Below are 21,905 nucleotides of genomic sequence, written 5' to 3'. Positions count from 1 at the left end.
GTGTGACTTGGAGGTGGTGGTGTTCCCACGCGCCCGCTGCCCTTATCCTTCTAGGTGGTAGAGGTCGCGGTTTTTTTTCTATAATAAACAAGATGAATGCAAGTTGTTATTGTTGTTGCCTTGAGGGCACGAGAGTCAACCACATACTGCGGAACTGGAGTCACGAGTAGGCGTGACTGGATCGGAGTGGCAGGCTCCCTTCCCTGAAGGACATTAATGAACCAGTTGGGTTTGAAGTCATGATCTCTGGGACGCCGGCACAAAGCCATAACCACTAGGCCACAGTAGTCACATAGAAAAAAAGAGACTTTAGTTGACCTCGTCTGACTCAGGTAATCATACACAGTACACTTACTCGATTGCTGGAAGAATGTAATGTTTCCGAAGAGATTCGAAGTACGGCCCAAGGTTCGCTGTGCCCTCGATAACGAAAACTACATCTGCCACCATGTTGGGAGGAGTGGGTGTATCGATGGGGGGCACAACCATGGTGTCTGTGAGTCACTGAGAAACCTTCCCTTTCACACTGAGGCAGCTGTATCGGGAGAAAGAATACAGGGCATTTTATTTTTGGGTGAACAGAACCAACTCCAATACACTTCGGGCTAAAGCACAGCGACGCCACCAAGTAATAGTGGTTTATACAAAATTAGATCCTATAGAAATTTGCCTGGACAAGGCGGTTGGGATTGTGGGGGGGGGGGGGGGGAGGGGGGTTGGCTGTGGAAACTGGTGAATAGGGTGGAGAAAATCAACTTCCAATTCAATTTAATGGGGATAGGCGCTATGAACAATACTCCCTGTGAGCTGCGCTTTGCTCTGCGTGACCGGTTTTCTTTTAATGCATGGTCCCTTTAAATTTCTACGCATGTGCGGTACTTACAATGCAAAAGCCCGTGAGCGGCCGGCGTGGGACCTTGCAGATTACTGCGTGGCCATGCAGCTTTGAGGGAACATTGGCTTTGAGGTCTTTACTTTAAGAACCCTGTAATTGGGGGAGGGGTTGGGGGTGAGGCATAGAAACATAGAAGATAGGAGCAGGAGTAGGCCATTCGGCCCCTCGAGTCTGCTCCGCCATTTAATGAGATCATGGCTGATCATCCAAATTCAGTACCCTGTCCCTGCTTTCTCCCCATATCCCTTGATCCCTTTAGCCTTAAGAAATATATCTAACTCCTTCTTGAATATATTTAATGAATTGGCCTCCACTGCCTTGTGTGGTAGAGAATTCCACAGGTTCACCACACTCTGGGTGAAGAAATTCCTCCTCATCTCTGTCCTAAATGGCTTACCCCTTATCCTTAGACTGTGACCCCTGGTTCTGGACTCCCCCGCCATCGGGAACATCCTTCCTGCATCTAGTCTGTCTAGTCCTGTTAGAATGTTATAAGTTTCAATGAGATCCCCTCTCATTCTTCTAAACTCCAGCGAGTATAAGCCCAATCAACCCAATCTCTCCTCATACGTCATTCCTGCCATCCCAGGTATCAGCCTGGTGAATCTTCGCTGCACTCTCTCCATGGCAAGAACATCCTTCCTCAGATAAGGCGACCAAAACTGCACACAATACTCAAGATGTGGTCTCACCAAGGCCCTGTACAGCTGCAGCAAGACATCCTTGTTCCTGTACTCAAACCCTCTCGCTACAAAGGCCAACATACCTACATTGCCTACAGTCCCAAAAAGACCCGCTATCCTGAGATTTTAGGTCAGTTGGAGGCCCCACGACAATCAATTGTCAACCTCAAATTCCTTTTCATTGTTACATCATAATTATTCCCCAAGGTAAACTATTGCTGGCCAAGGATGTCAAGGCCTTGGAGTGGGTGTAGAAGAGATTTACTAGAATGGTACCAGGGATGAGGGACTTCAGTTATAAGGAGAGGACTAGAGAAGCTGGGATTGTTCTCCTTAGGGCAGAGAAAGTTAAGGGGAGATTTAACTGAGGTGTTCAAAATTATGAGGGGTTTTGATAGAGTAAATAAGGAGAAACTGTTTCCACTGGCAGGAGGGTCGATAACCAGAGGACACAGATTTAAGGTAACTGGCAAAAGAACCAGAGGAGAGAAGAATTGTTTTTACGCAGCGAGTTATGATGATCTGGAACGCGCTGCCTGAAAGGACGGTGGAAGCAGATTCAATAATAACTTTCAAAAGGGAAATGGATCAATACTTGAAAAGGAAAAATGTGCAGGGCTAGGAGGAAGCAGTAGGGGGAGTGGGGCGAATTGGATCGCTCTTCAAAGAGCCAGCACTGGCAGGACGGGCTGTATGGCCTCCTTCTGTGGCGGATTATTCTATTCTATGATTATTTAGTTTATGAACGAAGCCTAGGACTTGGGCTTTGCTTCAGGTGTACACTATTCAGCGACTCTGCCGAGAGACAGTCCAAGATTGGTAGCGTGCACCGTGGGGAAATCACCAGCATGAACCAACTCTTGCCAGCCCACACCACAACACTTCAATGACTTAACACCAGATGTAGTGACCAGGCATCATTGATGGGACAGTTCTATTTTTAATATATGCGACTTGCAAACTTTTTGGGACTTACCGTCTCAATGACGCAGCATTCCTTGTTTTAGTGGAGCGGGGGGGGGGGGGGGGGCGCGCGGCGGAAAGAGGGTGGTTTTACAGATGTGACGACTGAAAGCAGACGATTTTTGGGAAGTTAGGTCATGTAATGAGCAACTTTATTTCCTTGCTGATGGTTTGTACCCGTAATGGTCGGAGGAGGTAAATGTACTGTCAAGAGTCACACAGACCAGAAAAGTGCCAGGCTTAAACCCTGGCCTCTCCCAAGATAGCTGATCCAAAGGCACAGTAACAATTGGGCTGCTAAAATTGGTCTCGGTTCCTTCCTGCAATAAGCTGGTCGGAACTATCAGCCTGGTCTCCTACTCCTGATCGTTTATTCTGTGACTCCTGCGGGAAAGTGCACTCGGCCGACGGTTGGTAAACAAGATCAGGCTTGGTTGTGATGCCAACCACAGTCAAGCTGCCGACCTACTTTTAGACTCAGACGCAAAGTACCAAACAGTTCCTGTGTCCCAACAATAGCCAGCAACTTACAGGCAGCAGGGTGGGAAAAGGGAAATCTTTTACAAGATGCATTAGATTTCAAAATCAGGTGCCTGCAGAAACATAGGCTTAAAATCTCTTCAACCAAAAAGGGGTCCTTCATTGTAAAGTTCCTTCCTATAGAATCTTTGATTATACAAAGGCATATACTTTAAATAATTAATTTTATCAATATTTAATATATTAAAACATCTTACATCTGTTTCCCCATCAACTTTTTCCATTGTAAATTTCTACATCTCACTTATAAAGAGAGACTGTCCCACTATGCAAATTGATCATGCTGTCAATACGCCCGCTCCCAGTGGAGGCAGTGTGTTGTTAAGGCGTGACAAGTAGTTTCCATTATAAATGTGCACAAAGACTTGCATTTGTAAAGCATCTTTCTCGATATCGGCACTTTACAGCCAATGAAATACTTTTTGAAGTGTAGTCACTGTTGTAATGTAGGGAAACGCGGCAGCCAATTTGCGCATAGCAAGCTCCCAAAAAACAGTAATGTAATAACGACCAGATCATCTGTTTTTAGCGATGTTGGTTGAGGGATAAATATTGGCCCCAGGACACCAGGGAGAACTCCCCTGCTCTTCTTCGAAATAGTGGCCGCGGGATTGTTTACGTCCACCCGAGAGGGTGCAGACGGGGCCTCGGTTTAACGTCTCATCCGAAAGATGGCACCGGAGACAGTGCAGCACTCCCTCAGCGCCGCACTGGGAGTGTCGGTGTTGATTATGTGCTCAAGTCTCTGGAGTGAGACTGGAGCCCACAACCTGCTGACTCAGAGGCAACAAGAGTGCGACATAGAAAAATAAGGACCGAATGCATAATTTTTTTTTAATTGGGGACTAAAATCCTGGTCCTCTGGGCTCTGAAGCTGAAGACAACACTCAGTCTGGACTCCCTGTGATCATCAACAACTAGGATCCAGTAAAGATGATACAGGCACATTATTCATTTTGACAATTGAAAAAGTTCAACCAAAAAGCACAAAGAAAAAGCAACAGCAAATTTCATGAAAAAAAAATTAATTAAAAGATGCAAATAATTTCCTCTCAAACATTAGCAATAATAATGCTAATATTAGGCTCACTTTCCTTGCTATAAATAGCTGCTGTGCAGCAATGGTTGCTCCCCTGAAACAGTCCCCACTTCAGCTCACAGGACAGCTTCACAATTTAACTCATCAACGAACCTCGCGGGGCCTAGGAGACCTTTCCACATCGCACGGTCGGAGTTTAGCCCCCTTTCGCTGGGGGTTTCGGGCTCTCTCGCCCCCCTCACTCCCGCGGCCTGTGCGACCAGGCCCTGAAGCAAAGCAGCTCGAGCGCCCACTCACTCCGCTCCAACCTCCTTCACTGGTACTCCCCCCACCCCGGCTTCACACAACCGCATCACGTGACGGAACCTCACCCACCCGGCTTCACACAACCGCATCACGTGACGGAGCCTCACCCACCCCGGCTTCATACAGCCGCATCACGTGACGGAGCCTCCCCCACTCAGGTTTCACACAACCGCATCACGTGACGGAGCCTCCCCCCCACTCAGGCTTCACACAGCCGCATCACGTGACGGAGCCTCCCCCCACTCAGGCTTCACACAGCCGCATCACGTGACGGAGCCTCCCCCACCCCGGCTTCGCACAACCGCATCACGTGACGGCGCCTCACCCACTCAGGCTTCACACAGCCGCATCACGTGACGGAGCCTCCCCCACCCCGGCTTCAACCGCATCACGTGACGGCGCCTCACCCACTCAGGCTTCACACAACCGCATCACGTGACGGAGCCTCCCCCACCCCGGCTTCGCACAACCGCATCACGTGACGGAGCCTCACCCACCCCGGCTTCACACAACCGCATCACGTGACGGAGCCTCACCCACCCCGGCTTCACACAACCGCATCACGTGACGGAGCCTCACCCACTCTGGCTTCACACAACCTCATCACGTGACGGAGCCGCTCTACCGGCCTCGCCCACTCCGGCTTCACGGAACCGCTCTACTGGCCTCGCCCACTCCGGCTTCACAGAACCGCATCACGTGAGAGAGCCGCTGCTTCACCACCCCCCCATACGTCACACATTCGCACCACGTGATAGAGCCGCTGCTCCACCCCCACTACGTCACACAGCACCACGTGATAGAGCCGCTGCTCCACCCCCACTACGTCACACAGCAGCACGTGATAGAGCCGCTGCTCCCCCCCCCCCGACGCTGCGTCGCACGTGATTGAGGCACTGTTCCGCCCCCCCATATTACGTCACCTCAGTCACACCACGTGATAGAGCCGCTGCTCCACCCCTCCGGCTTCAGCCACCGCATCAGGTGACGAGAGGGAGCCCCGCCCCCTCCGACGGATTTGATAGAGCACTTTCTGGTGACGTCAGAGGGAGCCGCCATCTTATCCGCCATTGCCTTTCTCATCCACTTAAAGCACTTGCTTAAAAACCTGTTCCATCTCCAACTTTTTCCAGTTCTGACGAAGGGTCACCGACCTGAAACGTTAACTCTGTTTCTCTTTCTCCACAAATGCTGCCTGACCTGCTGAGTATTTCCAGCATTTTCTGTTTTTACATCAAATCACAATTTTGTTTCTAGGTGGTGGTGATGAAGCCCTCCAGACCCCTCCGGTGCCCACCGGTCGCGGCAGACCTGGAGCGGGCAGACGGACACCACCTCCTCCATCTCCAGAGACACCCGGGTGCGCACGTAACCGCGGAAGAGAGGGGGTGGGAGGCGGCAGTCGGGGCGAACGAAAAGGAAAGGTCCAGCACCTGCAGGGACTTGAGCACAAAAATCCAGGCTGACACTCCAGTGCAGTGCTGAGGGAGTGCCGCACTGTCAGAGGTACCGTCTTTCGGATGAGACGTTAATCTAAGGCCCGTCTGCTCTCTCACGTGGGCGTAAAAGATCCCACGGCCACTATTTCGAAGAAGGGCAGGGGAGTTATCCCTGGTGTCCTGGCCAATATTTATCCCTCACTCAACATCACTAAAAACAGATGATCTGGTCATTATCAAGATGCAGGAAGGATGTTCCCAATGGCGGGGGAGTCCAGAACCAGGGGTCACAGTCTAAGGATAAGGGGTAAGCCATTTAGGACTGAGATGAGGAGGAATTTCTTCACCCAGAGAGTGGTGAACCTGTGGAATTCTCTACCACAGAAGACAGCGGAGGCCAATTCATTAAATATATTCAAGAAGGAGTTGGATATATTTCTTAAGGCTAAAGGGATCAAGGGATGTGGGGAGAAGGCAGGGACACGGTACTGAATTTGGATGATCAGCCATGATCCCATTGAATGGCGGAGCAGGCTCGAGGGGCCGAATGGCCTACTCCTGCTCCTATCGTCTATGTTCCTTTTTGCAAAGAACACATCGCTCAGCATCTGAATGAAAAAGGCAGCTGAACGCCTCAGAAATAATCCTTCATCTGAACAAGCCTTGATCTTTGGTGCATTCATCATACAGCAACTTGTATTGATATAGCGCCTTTAACGTAGTAAAACTTCACAGGAGCGTTATGAAACAAAATTTGTCACTGAGTCACATAAGGAGAAATCATATCACCACTTTGTTTCCATTCTTCAGATTAAAGCCTAACCTCTCATGGGGATAAGAGTGTATCTTAATGCAAACTGGCAGCAGTGAGAAATATAAGGTGAGTCTTATGATTAAAGGGATAAGGCACATTAAAAAAAAAGCTCCAATATTTAAATAAAGTGTGAAATAGGTCAAACTACTTTGCCATAAGGTTCAGACAATGAAGGTGTGGATTCAATACCTCACTGACTTTTAGAAGAAATTAGCCATTAAGTAAGTGTCGCTGCTCTTAGTTCCGCTAACATCAGTCTGCAGCTTCTCGGCGGGAAGCTCGGAGGTCGAACCGGTAGGAGGGAAGGCGGCCAGCGGACCGAGGGCGGGAAGAGCATGCCCTGGAAGGTCGGACACCGTGGGAGGCTCGGAGGTCAGACCGGGTCGAAGGAGAGCCAGGGAGAAGCAGGCCCCGGGACGTCGGTACCACGGCGGCTGAAGATTGTTGGGCAGGAGTGCGGGAAAGGCGGAGCGAGGCGAGAGCGGACCCTATTGTGATGGCGCCGATGAAGATGGCTGCCGTCCTTGCGGGCTCCGTGCGTACCAGGCAGCTAAGTGTCCTTTGCTGCTTGGTGCGCTCGGCTCGTTAAGAAAAAAGCATTTCACTGACTGGATTTCACTTCTTGTATTTGGTTATGTGACAAATAAAATTGGAAATTGGAATTTACAATGATACCGGGACAGACACTGCCACCTTCTGGATCCACAAGGACCATAACGATCCATGGTCATGTGCCTTTCACAGATCAATCATTCTTCTTAAACCTGACTCCAAAATAGTCTGTGATTACTGCCTACTTTCAGTACATCATATTTTTTTCCCCCCTGAATGTTATACTACATCGAGACCAAGCCCCAGTGCTTCACGCGGATTGCACTGGGATCTTCCTGTAGGTTTCATCCCACGATCACTCGCCTCCAACTGCTCCTCCCAGTAAATAGCCCTTTTTGCGATCTCCAATATTTTTAATCACTAATATATAAGAAAATGAAAAAAAGCCACGTTATTTAATACGCCTATGATTTCTTTCCCCCCAGGGTTGCTCGCAGTCGTGTCCAGGAGATTAACCTTTCATTCCTGTAGACTCCAGGGCAATCCTGGAGAGTTAGTGACCCTAGAGCACATACGGGACTGAGTCCCATTTCACAACTTGGATACGTAAACAGAAACCTTGTTCAAGTGGCCATTGTTCATGAACGAGCCTCATTGAGAGTCAGCAAGCTCTTCCACTGTGGGGCAACTTCAAAGTCGAGTCCACTGCTGGCCTTAACTGGCATCGACAGAGAGGGATTTTCCAACTAAGGGTGATTGGACAGGGTGCCCTGGCTGATTTTTTTTTTACCCTCCATAACTCACCAGGTGCTGAGGCTATATGCAACACCCCCCTCCCCTCCCCCCAGCCTCAGTTGAGCTCAAGTGATTCAGCACAAAGTGGAGGATCGAAGCTGGTGCCTCTCAGGTCCACAGAGCTCAGCAAGACGCTTGATGCCTTTGGCGTCTTACAAGGATCGAGCTGATTATTTCGAGAATGGAACGGTTTATCAGGTGTCAGCCATGGCTCAGTGATGGAAGGTTGTGGGTTCGACTCCTACTCTAGAGACTTGAGCACAAAAATCTAGGCTGACGCTCCCGCTGGCTGTACTGAGGGAGTGCTGCACTGTCGGAGGTGCCATCTTTCGGATGAGATGTTAAACTGAGGCCCCATCTGCCCTCTCAGGCAGACGTAAACGATCCCATGGCACTATTTCGAAGAAGAGCAGGTGAGTTATCCCCGGTGTCCTGGGCCAATATTTATCCCTTAACCAACATCACTAAAAAAAACATATTATCTGATCATTATCTCATTGCAGTGGGAGCTTGCTGTGCGCAAATTGGCTGCCTCCTTAAAACCTAATTCTTTGACCAAGCTTTTGGTTACCCGTCCCAAGATCTCCTTATAGTGGCTCGGTGTCAGATTTTGTCTGATAATCGCTCCTGTGAAACTCCTCGGGTCGTTTTTGCTGCGTCTAAGGTGCTATATAAATGCAAGTTGTCGTTGAAATGGTTTGGGATGTTAGAAACATAGAAGATAGGAGCAGGAGTAGGCCATTCGGCCCTTCGAGCCTGCTCCGCCATTCAACGAGATCATGGCTGATCATCCAAACCCTAGCACCCGGTCCCTACACCGACAGCCATCCCACCCAAGCCCTATCCCCGTAACCCCACGTATTTAATCTCCCCTAACACTAAGGGCCAATTTTTATCATGGCCAATCAACCTAACCCGCACATCTTTGGACTGTGGGAGGAAACCGGAGCACCCGGAGGAAACCCACGCAAACACGGGGAGAATGTGCAAACTCCACACAGACAGTCACCCGAGGCCGGATTTGAACCCGGGTCCCTGGTGCTATCCCTAGGAGGTCTTGAAAGACACTATACAAGGGCAAGTCCTCTCCTTTTGTCTTTATCCTGCAGACATTTATTATCTGGGTTGACACATGAAGGGCCACTTGGCTGATGTAATGAAGGGCTGTGGACACCCCACCGCCAGTCTTGCACTAGAGAGGGTACAGAGGAGATTTACGAGGATGTTGCCTGGGCTGGGGAATTTTAGCTATGAGGAAAGATTGGATAGGCTGGGGTTGTTTTCTTTGGAACAGAGGAGGCTGAGGGGAGACTTGATTGAGATGTATAAAATTATGAGGGGCCCAGATAGAGTGGATAGGAAGGACCTATTTCCCTTAGCAGAGAGGTCAAAAACCAGGGGGCATAGATTTAAAGTAATTGGTTGGAGGATTAGTGGGGAGTTGAGAAGAACTTTTTTCACCCAGAGTGTGGTGGGGGTCTGGAACTCACTGCCTGTAAAGGGTGGTAGAGGCAGAAACCCTCATCGCATTTAAAAGTACTTGGATATGCACTCGAAGTGCCATAACCTAAAGGGCTACGGACCAAGTGCTGGAAAGTGGGATTAGGCTGGATCGCTCTTTGTTGGCCGGCACAGACACGATGGGCCGAATGGCCTCCTTCTGTGCTGTAAATTTCTAGGATTCTAAGTCAGCAGCTCCAGAGGAGGGGGAGGCATCAAGTCAGCATTCTACCGAGTGTGGCACCAAGGTACCCTGGCAATCTCGAGATCGATGGAGAAACTCTCCCCTGGCTGTAGTCATACCTGTCGCAAAGATCCTGATTGATGGCAGCCATTCATCACAGGTCCAGGTCATCACTGGAGGAGATCCTAAGGGAAGCATCCACAGACCCAACCATCTTCAGCTGCTTCAGCAGTGACTTTCCCTCCATCATAAGGTTAGGAATGGGACGGTTTACTGATGATTCCGCACAACTTCACAACTTCTCGGAATTAGCAAAATCAGCCCTTTCCAGCGGGACCTTGGATAACACGCAGAGCTTGGCAGATAACACTTGTGCAACACAAGTGCCAGGTAACTACCACCTTCACCATGAGAGAGCTCACCCAAGTCACCCTGACCGTCAGCAACGCCACCATCACCAAATACCCCCGCACCAACAGCTTGGCGATCACCAAAGACCAGAACCTTAACTTGGACCAGCCACACCGACAATGTGGCCGCAAGACCGGGGGATCCTGCGAGGAGCAGCTCACCTCCTGACCTCGCGTAGGCCTCGCCGCCGTCTACAAGGGCTCGGGTTCGGAGCGTGATGGGAACGCTGCCCACTCACCTGGATGGGTGCAACAGTCCAAAGAAGCTCGACCCCATCCAAAAACAGAGTAGACCATTTGGTCGGCGTCCACGGCGACGGCCTCACTATCCACCCCCTCCACCACTTGGTGTACCACGGTTGCACCATGTGCCATCCACAGGATGGACTGCAGCAGCTCGCCAAGCTTCATGGGGCGAGGGGAGGCTTTACCGTGACCAGAGCCGCCATCTATGTATATTCTGCTGGGTTTACTCTGAATTGTGGTGTATAAAGCTGTACGCCAAGCCGTTGTATTATAACACTATCCCCAATGGATAAAGATAGTCCCTGGCGTGGCCCAAAGACGTACAGACCAGCCAGGAATGCAGTTGAGGCTCTACGCCCCACCCTCGGCAGTCCTGACTGATGAGAGGGAGAGAAGCACTTCGACCATTCCCACAGCAACAGCATTGTAATTTGTCGTTCGCTCTCGGGTGCTCACAGATTCCCAGGGTGCGAAACTACTTTGTTAAGACCAAGGGCAGTCTTGTGCTCGGGACTTCAAATCCAGCTGTTTCAACTGAGTGTCACAAACCCATTCAACGTTATCTGTCATCAGAGGCTTCCACAGAGAGGGAGGTTTTTTGGAGGGGGGGGGGGGAGTGGGAAGAGGAGGGGGGACAGGGAGGGAGAGAGACAAGTGTATAGAATGTACAGCACTGAAACAGGCCATTCAGACCAACTGGTCCATGCTCTACACGGGCCTCCTCCCACTCCTCTTCATCTCACCCCATCACCATAACCCTCTATTCCTTTCTCCCTCACCTGTTTTTCTAGCTTCCCCTTCAATGCATTAACGTTATTCTCCTCAACCACTCCTTGTGGCAGCGAGGAAGGGAGAGCGAAAGAGAGAGATTCATCAGCGAATGTTCCCGCTCCTGACTGCAACTCGGCCCAAAGCTGCAAAGTGAGTGCATGTGTGGTTGTCGGGTGAGAAGCAGATCAGTTTCAGCTACGGTGCTCCCCCGCCCGCCATCCCCACCCTCACACTGTTGAATAGCCTACCGACTATCATGTTCTCGGCCACTTGAGGGAGGAGCCCGAAGGCTGCCAGCACTGGTGGCGCCAAAGCTCAGGAAAAGCCCCAGCACCTTACAAGGACAATTATAAAAAAAGGTCTGATTTGTGCCCCGAGCTTCCGGTCGCCTGTCACTTTAATTCTCCGCTCCCGTCCCACTCTGATCTCTCTGTCCTCGGCCTCTTACACTGTTCCAATGAAGCTTGACGTAAGCTCGAGGAACAGCACCTCATCTTTCGATTAGGCACCTTACAGCCGTCTGGACTCGACATAGAGTTCAACAATTTCAGACCATAATCCCTGCTCCCATTTTTCCAGGCTGTTGATGATTCTGCCATCCCCATTTGCAACATTTAATCTCTCCTGCCTTCTACCCTAGCACAGAATGTTCCTGCAGTTCCTTTCCCTGCCTCTGCACCTGCTTAACATCTGTTATATCTCCAGCTTTTTCCAGTTCTGATGAAGGGTCCCAGACCTGAAACGTTAACTCTGTTTCTCTCTCCCCGGATGCTGCCTGGCCTGCTGAGTGTTTCCAGCATTTTCAGTTGTTATTTCAGACTTGCGGAGTTGTTGCGTGCGTGTGTGAATTTCACATTCATCAAAGTGAAGTGCGGGAGAATGGAACACTTTCCCCAGTTGGCTGTAGTGTAAAGCCTCCTCTACTCTACAATATGCCTCAGCCCCCCAACCTCCGGAGGCCATTCAGCCCCGCGAGCCTGTTCCGCCATTCAATTAGATCACGGCTGATCTGCATCTCAACTCCATCCGCCCGTCTTGGTTCCATATCCCTTAATCCCCCTTACCCGACAAAAAAAATCAATCTCAGTTTTGATATTTTCAATTGACCTCCAGCCTCAACAGCGGTGCAGCATGTCCTCACCAGAATGATACCAGGGCTAAAATATGGAGGACAGTTTGCATGGACGAGTCCTGTATTCCCTCGAGTATAGAAGATTAAGGGGTGACTTAATTGAGGTGTTTAAGATTGGGAACGGTAGCATAGTGGTTATGTTACTGGACTAGTAATCCAGAGGCCTGGACTAATGATCTGGGGGAACGACGCGAGTTCAAATCCCACCACGGCAGCTGGGGAATTTAAATTCAGTTAATTAAATAAATCTGGAATTAGAAAGCTAGTATCCGTAATGGTGACCATGAAATTACCAGATTGTCGTAAAAACCCATCTGGTTCACTAATGTCCTTTAGGGAAGGAAATCTGCTGCTCTTACCCGGTCTGGCCGATATGTGACTCCAGACCCACGTGGTTGACTCTTAACTGCCCCTCTGAAATGGCAGCTCACCACCACCTCCTCGAGGGCAATTAGGGATGGGCAATAAATGCCAGCCTTGCTGACGATGCCCACATCCAATGAATGAATTTTAAAAAAATGATTAAAGGATTTGGCAAAGTAGGTGGAGAGAAACTCTGTCTGGAATCCAGAACAAGAGGGCATAACCTTAAAATTAATAGCTAGGCCGTTCAGGGGTGATGTCAGGAAGCACTTCTTCACACAAAGGGTGGTGGAAATCTGGAACTCTCTCCCCGCCACCCCCCCCCCCCGAAAAAGCGGTTGAGGCTGGGGGTTGTGGGGAGGGGTCAATTGAAAATGTCAAAACTGTGGTCAATAGATTTTTATTAGGCAAGAGTATTAAGGGAAATGGAAACAAGGCGGGCGGATGGAGTTGACAGTGCTACTATTGAGCTGGGGGTGGGGGGCACACCGACACTGCAGGGAGATTCATTTAATTAATAATCAAATTCACCCCCAGCCCTTTGGGGGGGGGGGGGGGGGGGGGAAGTGCCAGGTCGGTGCTTAAAGGCTTCAACTGAGGCCTAACTTGGTTCTAAAACCGTGGCAATCATTTGTAATTTTATCCTTGCGCTTTCTCCGCTGCAGGAATTGTTTCCTTCGTAGTTTTACTTTTAAATCGTTTTTTTTTCAATTACAAAAAATGAGGTGCTTCTTGAAATTGTGTGATGGGGAATTGGTTCCAAAATGGCCACCCTAGCAACAATAAACCTAACCCTCCTTACCTAAGGAAGGATATACTTGCCACAGAGGGAGTGCAGCGAAGGTTCACCAGACTGATTCCTGGATTGGGAAGGGATTGTGCTATCAGGAGAGATTGAGTAGACTAGGTCTATATTCTCTAGAGTTTAGAAGAATGAGAGGTGATCTCATTGAAACATACAACATTTTTACAGGGTAGATGTTTCCCCTGGCTGGGGAGTCTAGAACCAGGGGTCACAGTCTCAGAATAAGGGGTCGGCCATTTAGGACTGAGATGAGGAGAAATTTCTTCACTCAGAGGGTGGTGAATCTTTGGAATTCTCTACCCCAGAGGGCTGTGGAGGCTCAGTCGTCGAGTATATTTAAGACAGGGATCGATAGATTTTTGAATATTAAGGGAATCAAGGGAAATGGTGGGAAAGTGGAGATGAGGTGGAAGATCAGCCATGATCTTATTGAATGGCGGAGCAGGCTCGAGGGGCCGAATGGCCGACTCCTGCTCCTATTTCTTTTGTTATGTTCTAATGATACAGATCAGCCATGATCTAATTGAATGGCAGAACAGGCTCGAGGGGCCGAACGGCCTACTCCTAAGCTCGTGCTCCATAATTTAACCCTTTTAGCCCCGGTATCATTCTGGCGAATCCGTGCTGCGCCCCTCTCCAAGGCCGATACGCCCTTCCTGAGGTGTGGTGCCCAGAACCGAACACAGTTACTCCAGATTGGGGGGGGGGGGAGGGGGGGGGGGGGTGGTGGTGGTCTAACCCTTTGCCTCCTCTGCTGGACTGCGCGCGAACCCCAGGTGCCGCGAGGTGACCCTGACCGGTGCCGAAACCGCCCCAAAAAGGTCAGCTTTTTGGAGGTCCACATGCCACAGGCAGCGGCAACTGGCGAGAGTCACGCACGACCGCACTGAACCAGAGCAAAAAAATTCGGAAGGCAGCAGAGGAATTATTCGTCATTTAAAACACGAAAGAGGTTAAACTATTTTTTTTTTTTTTTTTTAGAAAAAAACAAAATACAGAGGAAGAATGTGTTTTTCTTTCATTCTGTGGACACAGTATACAACGCAAGTTTTACATTTTGCGAGGGAGGTGGGGGAGGGGAGGGGGGAAGAAGTAGGAGAAAGAAAAACATTTGCAGGACATTATTAAACAATTAAAAATATATAATATATGTAACATCAATACAAGAAACACAAATCAGAAACGGTAACAATACCTTTCAGGCCATAACATTATACAATTAGAACACAGCATAGAAAAAGTCAATAATAAGTAGTACATGGAGAGAGAGAGAGAGAGAGAGAGAGTGAGAGAGGGATGAAAACATTGCAACTTTGAAAGGCAGTTTACGACAAATAGGGTTTAAAAGCAAGTGGCAGCGGCGAGTTCCTGCAAGATGGCCGCCTGCGTTCTCAGTCACCGCGCGCACTGCCCCAGTGGGGGGGGGGGGCGGGGTGGAGGAGCTTTGCGACATGCCGAGACCGTCTTTTAACGGTTTTGCCTCTTACCCCACCCCCTCCTCGTGGCGCGCTCTCTAACCCTTGACCTCCCCAACCCCCTCCCCGTCGGGTTGCCAAATTCCTCCAGGGTTGCCCTCGGGAGTCTCTAGGAATTGAGATTAATCTTCGAGGGACGCAAACCGCGGAGAAAAAAAAATCATAAGGGTGTCAAAAAAAAACAAACCGTTGCATCTTTTGTTAAAAAAATTTACTTTGATCGCTTTAATTTGTTAGTGATAAAAAAAAATATTGGAAACGGGGGTTAAAAAGGGGCTGTTCGACTGACACTTAAGAATCATCCACAAAGAGTCTGTTCGCTTTCCGATTGGCTGCGGGAAGGCGGGGGCTCCGCGAGGGCAGACGTGTCGGGCGACCAATGGCGGGGCGGGGTGGTTGGAGGTCGGAGGTCATGTGATGAAACCTCCCTGGGTGGAGAATACGTCCAACCAGAGTTGGCGACCTTAGGCTCCCCCCCCCACCCCGGCGCCATCTTCCTCCGAGTGGCGCCAGCTTGGCGGCTCGCGGCAGTCAGTCAGTCAGTGCGACCAGCTCACCGAGACACCCGAGCAGGGGCGGCCATTTTTTGTGGGGGGGGGGGGGGGGCTGCCTTATTTCTCCTTTTTCAAAAAAACCAAAAGGAAAAAATTAACAGCAACTTCCTTTTTATTTTGGTTAAATAAACAGACGATTCCCCGGATCCAAACCACTCGCTTGTCTCTTTCTGGCTATTTATCTTCCCTCACAAGTGCGCCAGGCAAGGAGCAACAAGCCCAGAAACATTTCAGGGCGGAGGGTACAGAAATCCAACTCTTCTCACAGAAAATCCTTCTCTCTCCCCCCCACCACCCTCAAGAAGAGTCCCAACTCTTCACCAAACCAATGGAGATCTGCTGGGGCACTCCCAAGGGGGGGAAAAATAGACGACGGTTAAGTTGGCATAACCCAGGGTTGGCATCCTGGTTTGCAAACACAGGTGAGGAGATACAGGGATGGCGGGGGAGGGGGGCGGTCAGTCACAGAGTAGAATAAGCGGCATTACCGGACTAGAGTTGCCAACCCTTCAGGGTTGATCTGGAGTCTCCAGGATTGATTAAAAATTAATCTCCAGGACACTGTTCGGGAGAAAAATCAGAGGAGCGTTTAAAATTTTTAAAAAGTGTTTTTTTTTTAACATTTCAGTTTGAATACCTCTGTTTATTAGTTATAAAAATATTGGGAGATGGGGATTAAAGGTGGTTGGAGGCGGGGGGAGGGGGGAATCGTGATTAAACCTCCAGGAATATGTCTAGCCAGAGTTGGCAACCCAATACTATTGTATGAACGCAAGTTCCAAAAGGCTCTCACAGCTCCACCCACAGGATATGCCTACATCTGACCGTTCAGTCCGCTCGTGCACACATCTGTAGATCCAAAAATTAATTTTTAATTAAGAAAGCAAACCCCCAAAAAAGGTCTTTTAACCCATAAGGGGAGTGGTGGGGGGGTCTCTGGAATCTTATTTTGATCCAAAATACTGACTCCTCACCCACCTGCCCACCCCACCTCCCGCCTCTAGTTGTTAAAATCTATTAACTAGAAGCTCCGACTTCAGATTGCAACCCGGTGACCCCCACTGCTGGAGAGCACGCGTGCGTGAATGTTGGGATCCAGCTCGACTGTGATGCCCTCCAAGTTTGAATAGCCTCCTCGCCGTCTAGGCTCTCTTTCACACACACACACACACAATGGCCAGTTGAGCGAGGAACTGGAGGCTTGCTGAAACCTGTGGAATTGTACCGCAAGCAAGCGTTACCAGCCCGACGAGAGAAAACGTGGGCACGGGGTGGGGGGGGAGAAATAAATAAAGGTAACCAGTTCCACTTGGAAATGTGAATTAGATGAAAAAATATGCATGGAACATTAATAATTCCAGTACTCAAGCGATGGTCAGGGCGCTCTCCCTGCCTGCTCACACCGGTATCTCAGATGTGCAGTGTGATCGAACACTCGTTTCCATAGCAACCTACAACATACAAAAAGTTAGCATGCAGGTACAGCAAGTAATTAGGAAGGCTAATGGAATGTTGGCCTTTACCGCAAGGGGTATGGAGTATAAAAGTAGGGAAGTTTTGATGCAACTTTACAGGGCGTTGGTGAGACCACACCTGGAGCACTGCGTACAGTTTTGGTCTCCTTATTTAAGGAAGGATATACTTGCATTGGAGGCAGTGCAGAGAAGGTTCACGAGGTTGATTCCTGGGATGAAGGGGTTGATGTATGAGGAAAGGTTGAGCAGGTTGGGCCTATACTCATTGGAGTTTAGAAGAATGAGAGGTGATCTTATTGAAACATATAAGATTCTGAGGGGGATTGACAGGGTGGATGCCGGGAGGATGTTTCCCCTAGTGGGGGTATCTAGAAGTATGGGGGCATAGTTTCAGAATAAGGGGTCGCCCATTTAAAACAGAGATGAGGAGGAATTTCTTCTCTCAGAGGGTCGTGAACCTTTGGAATTCTCTGCCCCAGAGAGCTGTGGAGGCGGAGTCAGTGAATATATTCAAGGCGGAGATTGACAGACGTTTGAACTACAAGGGGGTCAAGGGTTATGGGGAGAGAGCGGGAAAGTGGTGTTGAGGACAAGATTGGATCAGCCACGATCTTATTGAATGGCGGAGCAGGCTCGAGGGGCTGACTGGCCTACTCCTGCTCCTGTTTCTTATGTTCTTATGAAACCATAAATATATTTTAGGAAAATATCCATTTTGGGGCCATAAAAGTGTACTTTATTTTAAATCTTATTGCCCCTGTCATAAGTGGTTCTGTAGTGTTTATAACCTTCCTACTCAGTCCAGTACAATCATTTTTAGGGCTTCAAGGAGCCAGCATTATATCTCCCTTGTTCCTTCAACAGTGGGCCTGTGGTCTTGAGATGGTTCCCTTTTCTTTGGTTTTAGTTTTCAGTAAGTTCAGCTCCAATGAGGCCTTGTTTTTGTAGACCCTGCCCCATGATCTCTTCCTTTCACCCCTTCACACTTCAATGAGGCCTAGTTCCTTACCTAGACCCTTCCTTTCCCCCTCCATTTCACACGCGACCCGGCTTCATTTTGATGGTTGCTAGGTAGTTGGGACCCGGCCTACTCTTTGCTCACAACTTGCCAAGCCTGCCTCATACGGCTCCTAGTCTCCTGGATCTTGGGGCCAAAGCAGAGTCTTAGGAGCAGCCACAGGCCCAAGCCTCACGTCGCAGGGAATGGCGACGGATAAATGAAGGGAATGGGAAAATAAAACGACAGCGTGGGACCTTCGGACCATGCAGATCGCTGACAAACCTTCAATTCACAGAACTGTCACCCAGAGCGTCAGCAAGGGTTCTGCAATGGCCTGGGCGCCCCCGGTTTAAAGAGGCGGGGTGGGAGGCCGGGGGTGGGGGGGGGGGGGGGAAGAAATCAGCTCTCTGGATGTCTCAGCTAGAAGGGGGAAAAGGATCAAGTTTGAGTTTGATGCCCCTTCACCTCAGGAGGGCCATGCGTGCTGCCCTGGACATAGAAACGTGGGGGGGAAATATCAGACGGCAATCAGCATCCGTGGAACTGTACCCCAGCGTGAGTCAATGGGGGAGCGAGGAAACAGAGTAGGAGAAGAAAATCAGGAGGTGGGAAGACAGAAATCTGCCTTTCCCACAAGTCCAAATCAACAGGAAAGGCGGTAAAACCAACAGAAACTGCGGCCAAGATCAACACGAGAGAAGGAAGCGAGGGAGGGAGGGGGATTATCACCTGATCGCTTCTTTCATTTTAAAAGAATGACTGTACCAGTGCAAGTACGGTCAGACAGACAGACACCGACACTCCCAGTGCAGTGCTGAGGGAGTGCTGCACTGTCGGAGGTGCCGTCTTTTGGATGAGACGTTAAACCGAGGTCTCGTCCGCCCTCTCAGGTGGACGTAAAAGATCCCATGGCCACTATCGGAAGAGCAGGGGAGTTCTCCCTGCTGTCCTGTGGCCAATATTAATCCCCCAACCAACATCACTAAAAAACAGATTCTCTGGTCATTAGCACATTGTTGTTTGTGGGAGCTTGCTGTGCGCAAGCTGGCTGCCGTGTTTCCCACATTACAACAGTGACACCACTTCAACTCTTCATAAATGCAAGTTCTTTCTTTATGGTTTCGCTCGGTGATTTATATTATTTTTCCAAAATACGTACAAAGGTAACATATCTTGGGGAAGGGTTAACGGGCGCGCCTGAAGTACTTTTCTACTGATAGCGTGCAGTTGGAGGGTGGTAATCTCGCTACCAGGGGCTTCCTGGGGTGGGATCAGGCCCAACGCTCTGTTGCTGTCTGTGCCAATGATGTAAATGCATCGATCGCCTTCGCGAACGGATATATCGGCAGAAATAAAATGGGTGGGGGCGGGAAGATAAAACAATTTTTAAGGAAGTGTTACGGTATTCGATTTAGAAGTTTGGTGGCCTGGCTCAGAACTGGGTATGCTGACAATCCTTCAGCTTGCATATTTTCTTAAGAGCCCATCAATCACAGGAGGGGTGAAAAGGATTCATTAATTACGGTTTTTCTCTCCAGCGCTGTGCTTTCCGAGGGATGGCCGCATATCCCGCTCGCCGCGTGACCTTGCTTTGCTCGCAAGCCCAGACAGCGAGCGTCTGGTGGGGTATTCGACCGAGACAGGCGTCACGGCCCAGCACAACCACCCCCCCCCCTCAGCTGACATGCGCACGCGGGATATTCAACTACGACAGGCATCATAACTGAGCACGATGCTGTCCTTACCAGACACTTTTCCCTCACACACGCACATGAACACGCACACACTCACTCACTCACACTTGCAGCAGCTGGGGGTTCGCCGGAAACCAGGAGCAGCGGCCCTGGCTGATTTTTTTTTTCTTGCCCTCCCTCAACACCCCACCTCGGGAACCGAGGCCGATTGCAAAAAAACAGCTCTGACAGCGACCGGTCCCGTATGGGCCACGCACGACCGCCAGCTCAAACCACCTGAGCCCCTCGGAATTGCGGGGGGGGGGTTATCGCACACAAACCCAGGCCACCATCCTCCACCTCCGAGGGCGGCCTCTTCCACCACGGGGTGCGTCGCTCCATTTTGTCGTAAACTACCTTTTTTTTTTTGAATAAAATAGGACACTTGACAAGTCTCAGAACATATTATATAAACCAGGTACTAATAAGGTCCAGTCAAACTGAACATCACAGCTAAGCAACCTTTGTGTTTTTTCTCCTCTGTTAAGTTTTGATTAGCGCTCTCAAATACAATATAGTACATGGACATTTGCTCTGTACAATATATACACTGGAGATTTGGCGATTAGCCATTGTTTTAAAAACCGCTTACGACAGGTGAACACCCGAAAAGGACAGAATCTAATTTTTTTTTTTTGTAAAATTTGTTTTACTGGAAGGGGGAAAAAAAAAAGAGACATGGAATCCGTAAAATGCTTTTAAATAACTTGAAAACGATTAAATTATATTCAGCCAGCGTTAGTTTTGATTTTTTTTGTTTTTTTTCCTTTAAATTAGTTAATTCTTCGTGTTAAAAGGGTGAGGGGTGGCGGGGGGGGGGGGGAATCTTTTACAATTAAAATCGGAAAGTAGGTTTAAAATATGTCGCAGTGTCGCATAACCGGACCCTCAAAGTACTGATTTTTTTTTTTTAAAAAAAAAGCTCGGCACCTCTCCCGCAAAGTTCTTTTCTCGTTGGGCTTCTTCTCCTCCCCACCTCCCCTGGCCCCCACCCTACCCCTTCCCCTATCCACCCAGAGTTGGCCAAAAGTCATGTCAAGGACACCCAGAACCTCTCACTTGCAGCAAGTGCTAATGTTAGACTGCTCAGTTTTTTTTTTAAATTGTGGGTTTTTTTTGGAGGGGCCGGGCAGGGGAAAGGGATTTACGGCAGCCATTTTCGGCATGGGTGCGTCTTTGAATCCGGGGTCTGCTTCCAAAGAAATCAATCTTCGGACCGCGGAGTCCAGTCGCTCGTCCCTCGCAACTGGGGGCCATTTGCAATGTCCAATCACGTACTCCAGACTGGCAGCCATTTTCAATTTCCATTCACACCCCACTCCCCAGACCAAGAGTAAAATTGTGTCCAGTTGCCACTGGCTCTCGAGGCTGGTGGCCATTTTAGTCAACTCTTCTCCAGAATGGCAGCCATTTGCAGTGTCCAGTCACCTCTTCGCCAGAACGGCAGCCATTTGCAGTGTCCAGTCACCTCTTCTCTACATTTGCAGCCATTTGCAGTGTCCAGTCACCTCTTCTCCAGAACGGCGGCCATTTGCAGTGTCCAGTCACCTCTTCTCTACATTTGCAGCCATTTGCAGTGTCCAGTCACCTCTTCTCCAGAACGGCGGCCATTTGCAGTGTCTCTCAATCCACTCACTGACTAAACAGTACAAGGCTTGCTCCAGCATTACCTTCTGCATTTTGCGATCACCTTGCCTTTAATTTAACTTTTTTGAAAAAAAACGATTTCACAGACAGAAGCCCCCCCAAGGTTTTTGTTTATCTATTGTGATTGGAGGGGGGGGGGCGGCGGGGGAAGAAGAGCAAAGCTGGAAATTGGACTTCTCGGGGAACAGGTCCAATTGCAAACAAGTAAGTCCAGCAGCCATGGCAACTACATACACTACATCTGACCGGGTATTGTGGTTTTTCCAAAACTCTAAACAGATAATTAAGAACAGTTTAAGGACAACATGAGCTAGATGAGCCAGCAATTTACCCCTCCCTCACCTCCAGTCCCCCTACAGTAGAAACACAAGTTCACCTGAATCAGTCTTTGAAGGTTCCAAATAAGGGAAGCACTGGGACCTTTGGAAGGGGGGGGGGGGGAAAACATGTTGACAAGAGGCCTATTTTTGCATCCTAACTCTCTCCTGGATGGTTGACCAGGAAAAGTCACAATATGACGGTATAGTTAGAGCACTACCTAAACAGTTGGGGGGGGCACTGCTCCCGTTTCAGGGGTTGGAGTG

The 21,905-nt window shown here is 49.4% G+C and overlaps 1 protein-coding gene across 6 annotated transcripts in view; it reads right to left on the bottom strand.

The window, feature by feature from the left end:
* med25 (mediator complex subunit 25) overlaps nucleotides 1–5,028 on the bottom strand; it is a 51,444-nt gene extending 46,416 nt beyond the window's left edge. For 3 of the 6 annotated variants that reach the window (XM_085969720.1, XM_085969718.1, XM_085969719.1), the window contains exons 1-2: nucleotides 4,274–4,473; nucleotides 356–535 (exon numbers count right to left, since the gene is read on the bottom strand). In XM_085969720.1, the coding sequence (XP_085825846.1) occupies nucleotides 356–489 (134 nt within the window). In that variant the 5' untranslated portion in view covers nucleotides 490–535; nucleotides 4,274–4,473. Of the gene's footprint in view, nucleotides 1–355; nucleotides 536–4,273; nucleotides 4,474–4,495; nucleotides 4,568–5,005 lie in introns of those variants that run through there. The other 3 variants (XM_085969717.1, XM_085969716.1, XM_085969715.1) reach the window with 3 other exon arrangements.
* Nucleotides 5,029–21,905: the final 16,877 nt, after the last annotated feature.

The sequence above is a fragment of the Somniosus microcephalus genome, chromosome 28, assembly GCF_052327205.1.
Source record: "Somniosus microcephalus isolate GS21.2 chromosome 28, FLI_Smic_1.0, whole genome shotgun sequence".
NCBI classification, from domain to species: Eukaryota; Metazoa; Chordata; class Chondrichthyes; order Squaliformes; family Somniosidae; genus Somniosus; species Somniosus microcephalus.
This window is presented reverse-complemented; position numbering and strand designations above follow the sequence as displayed.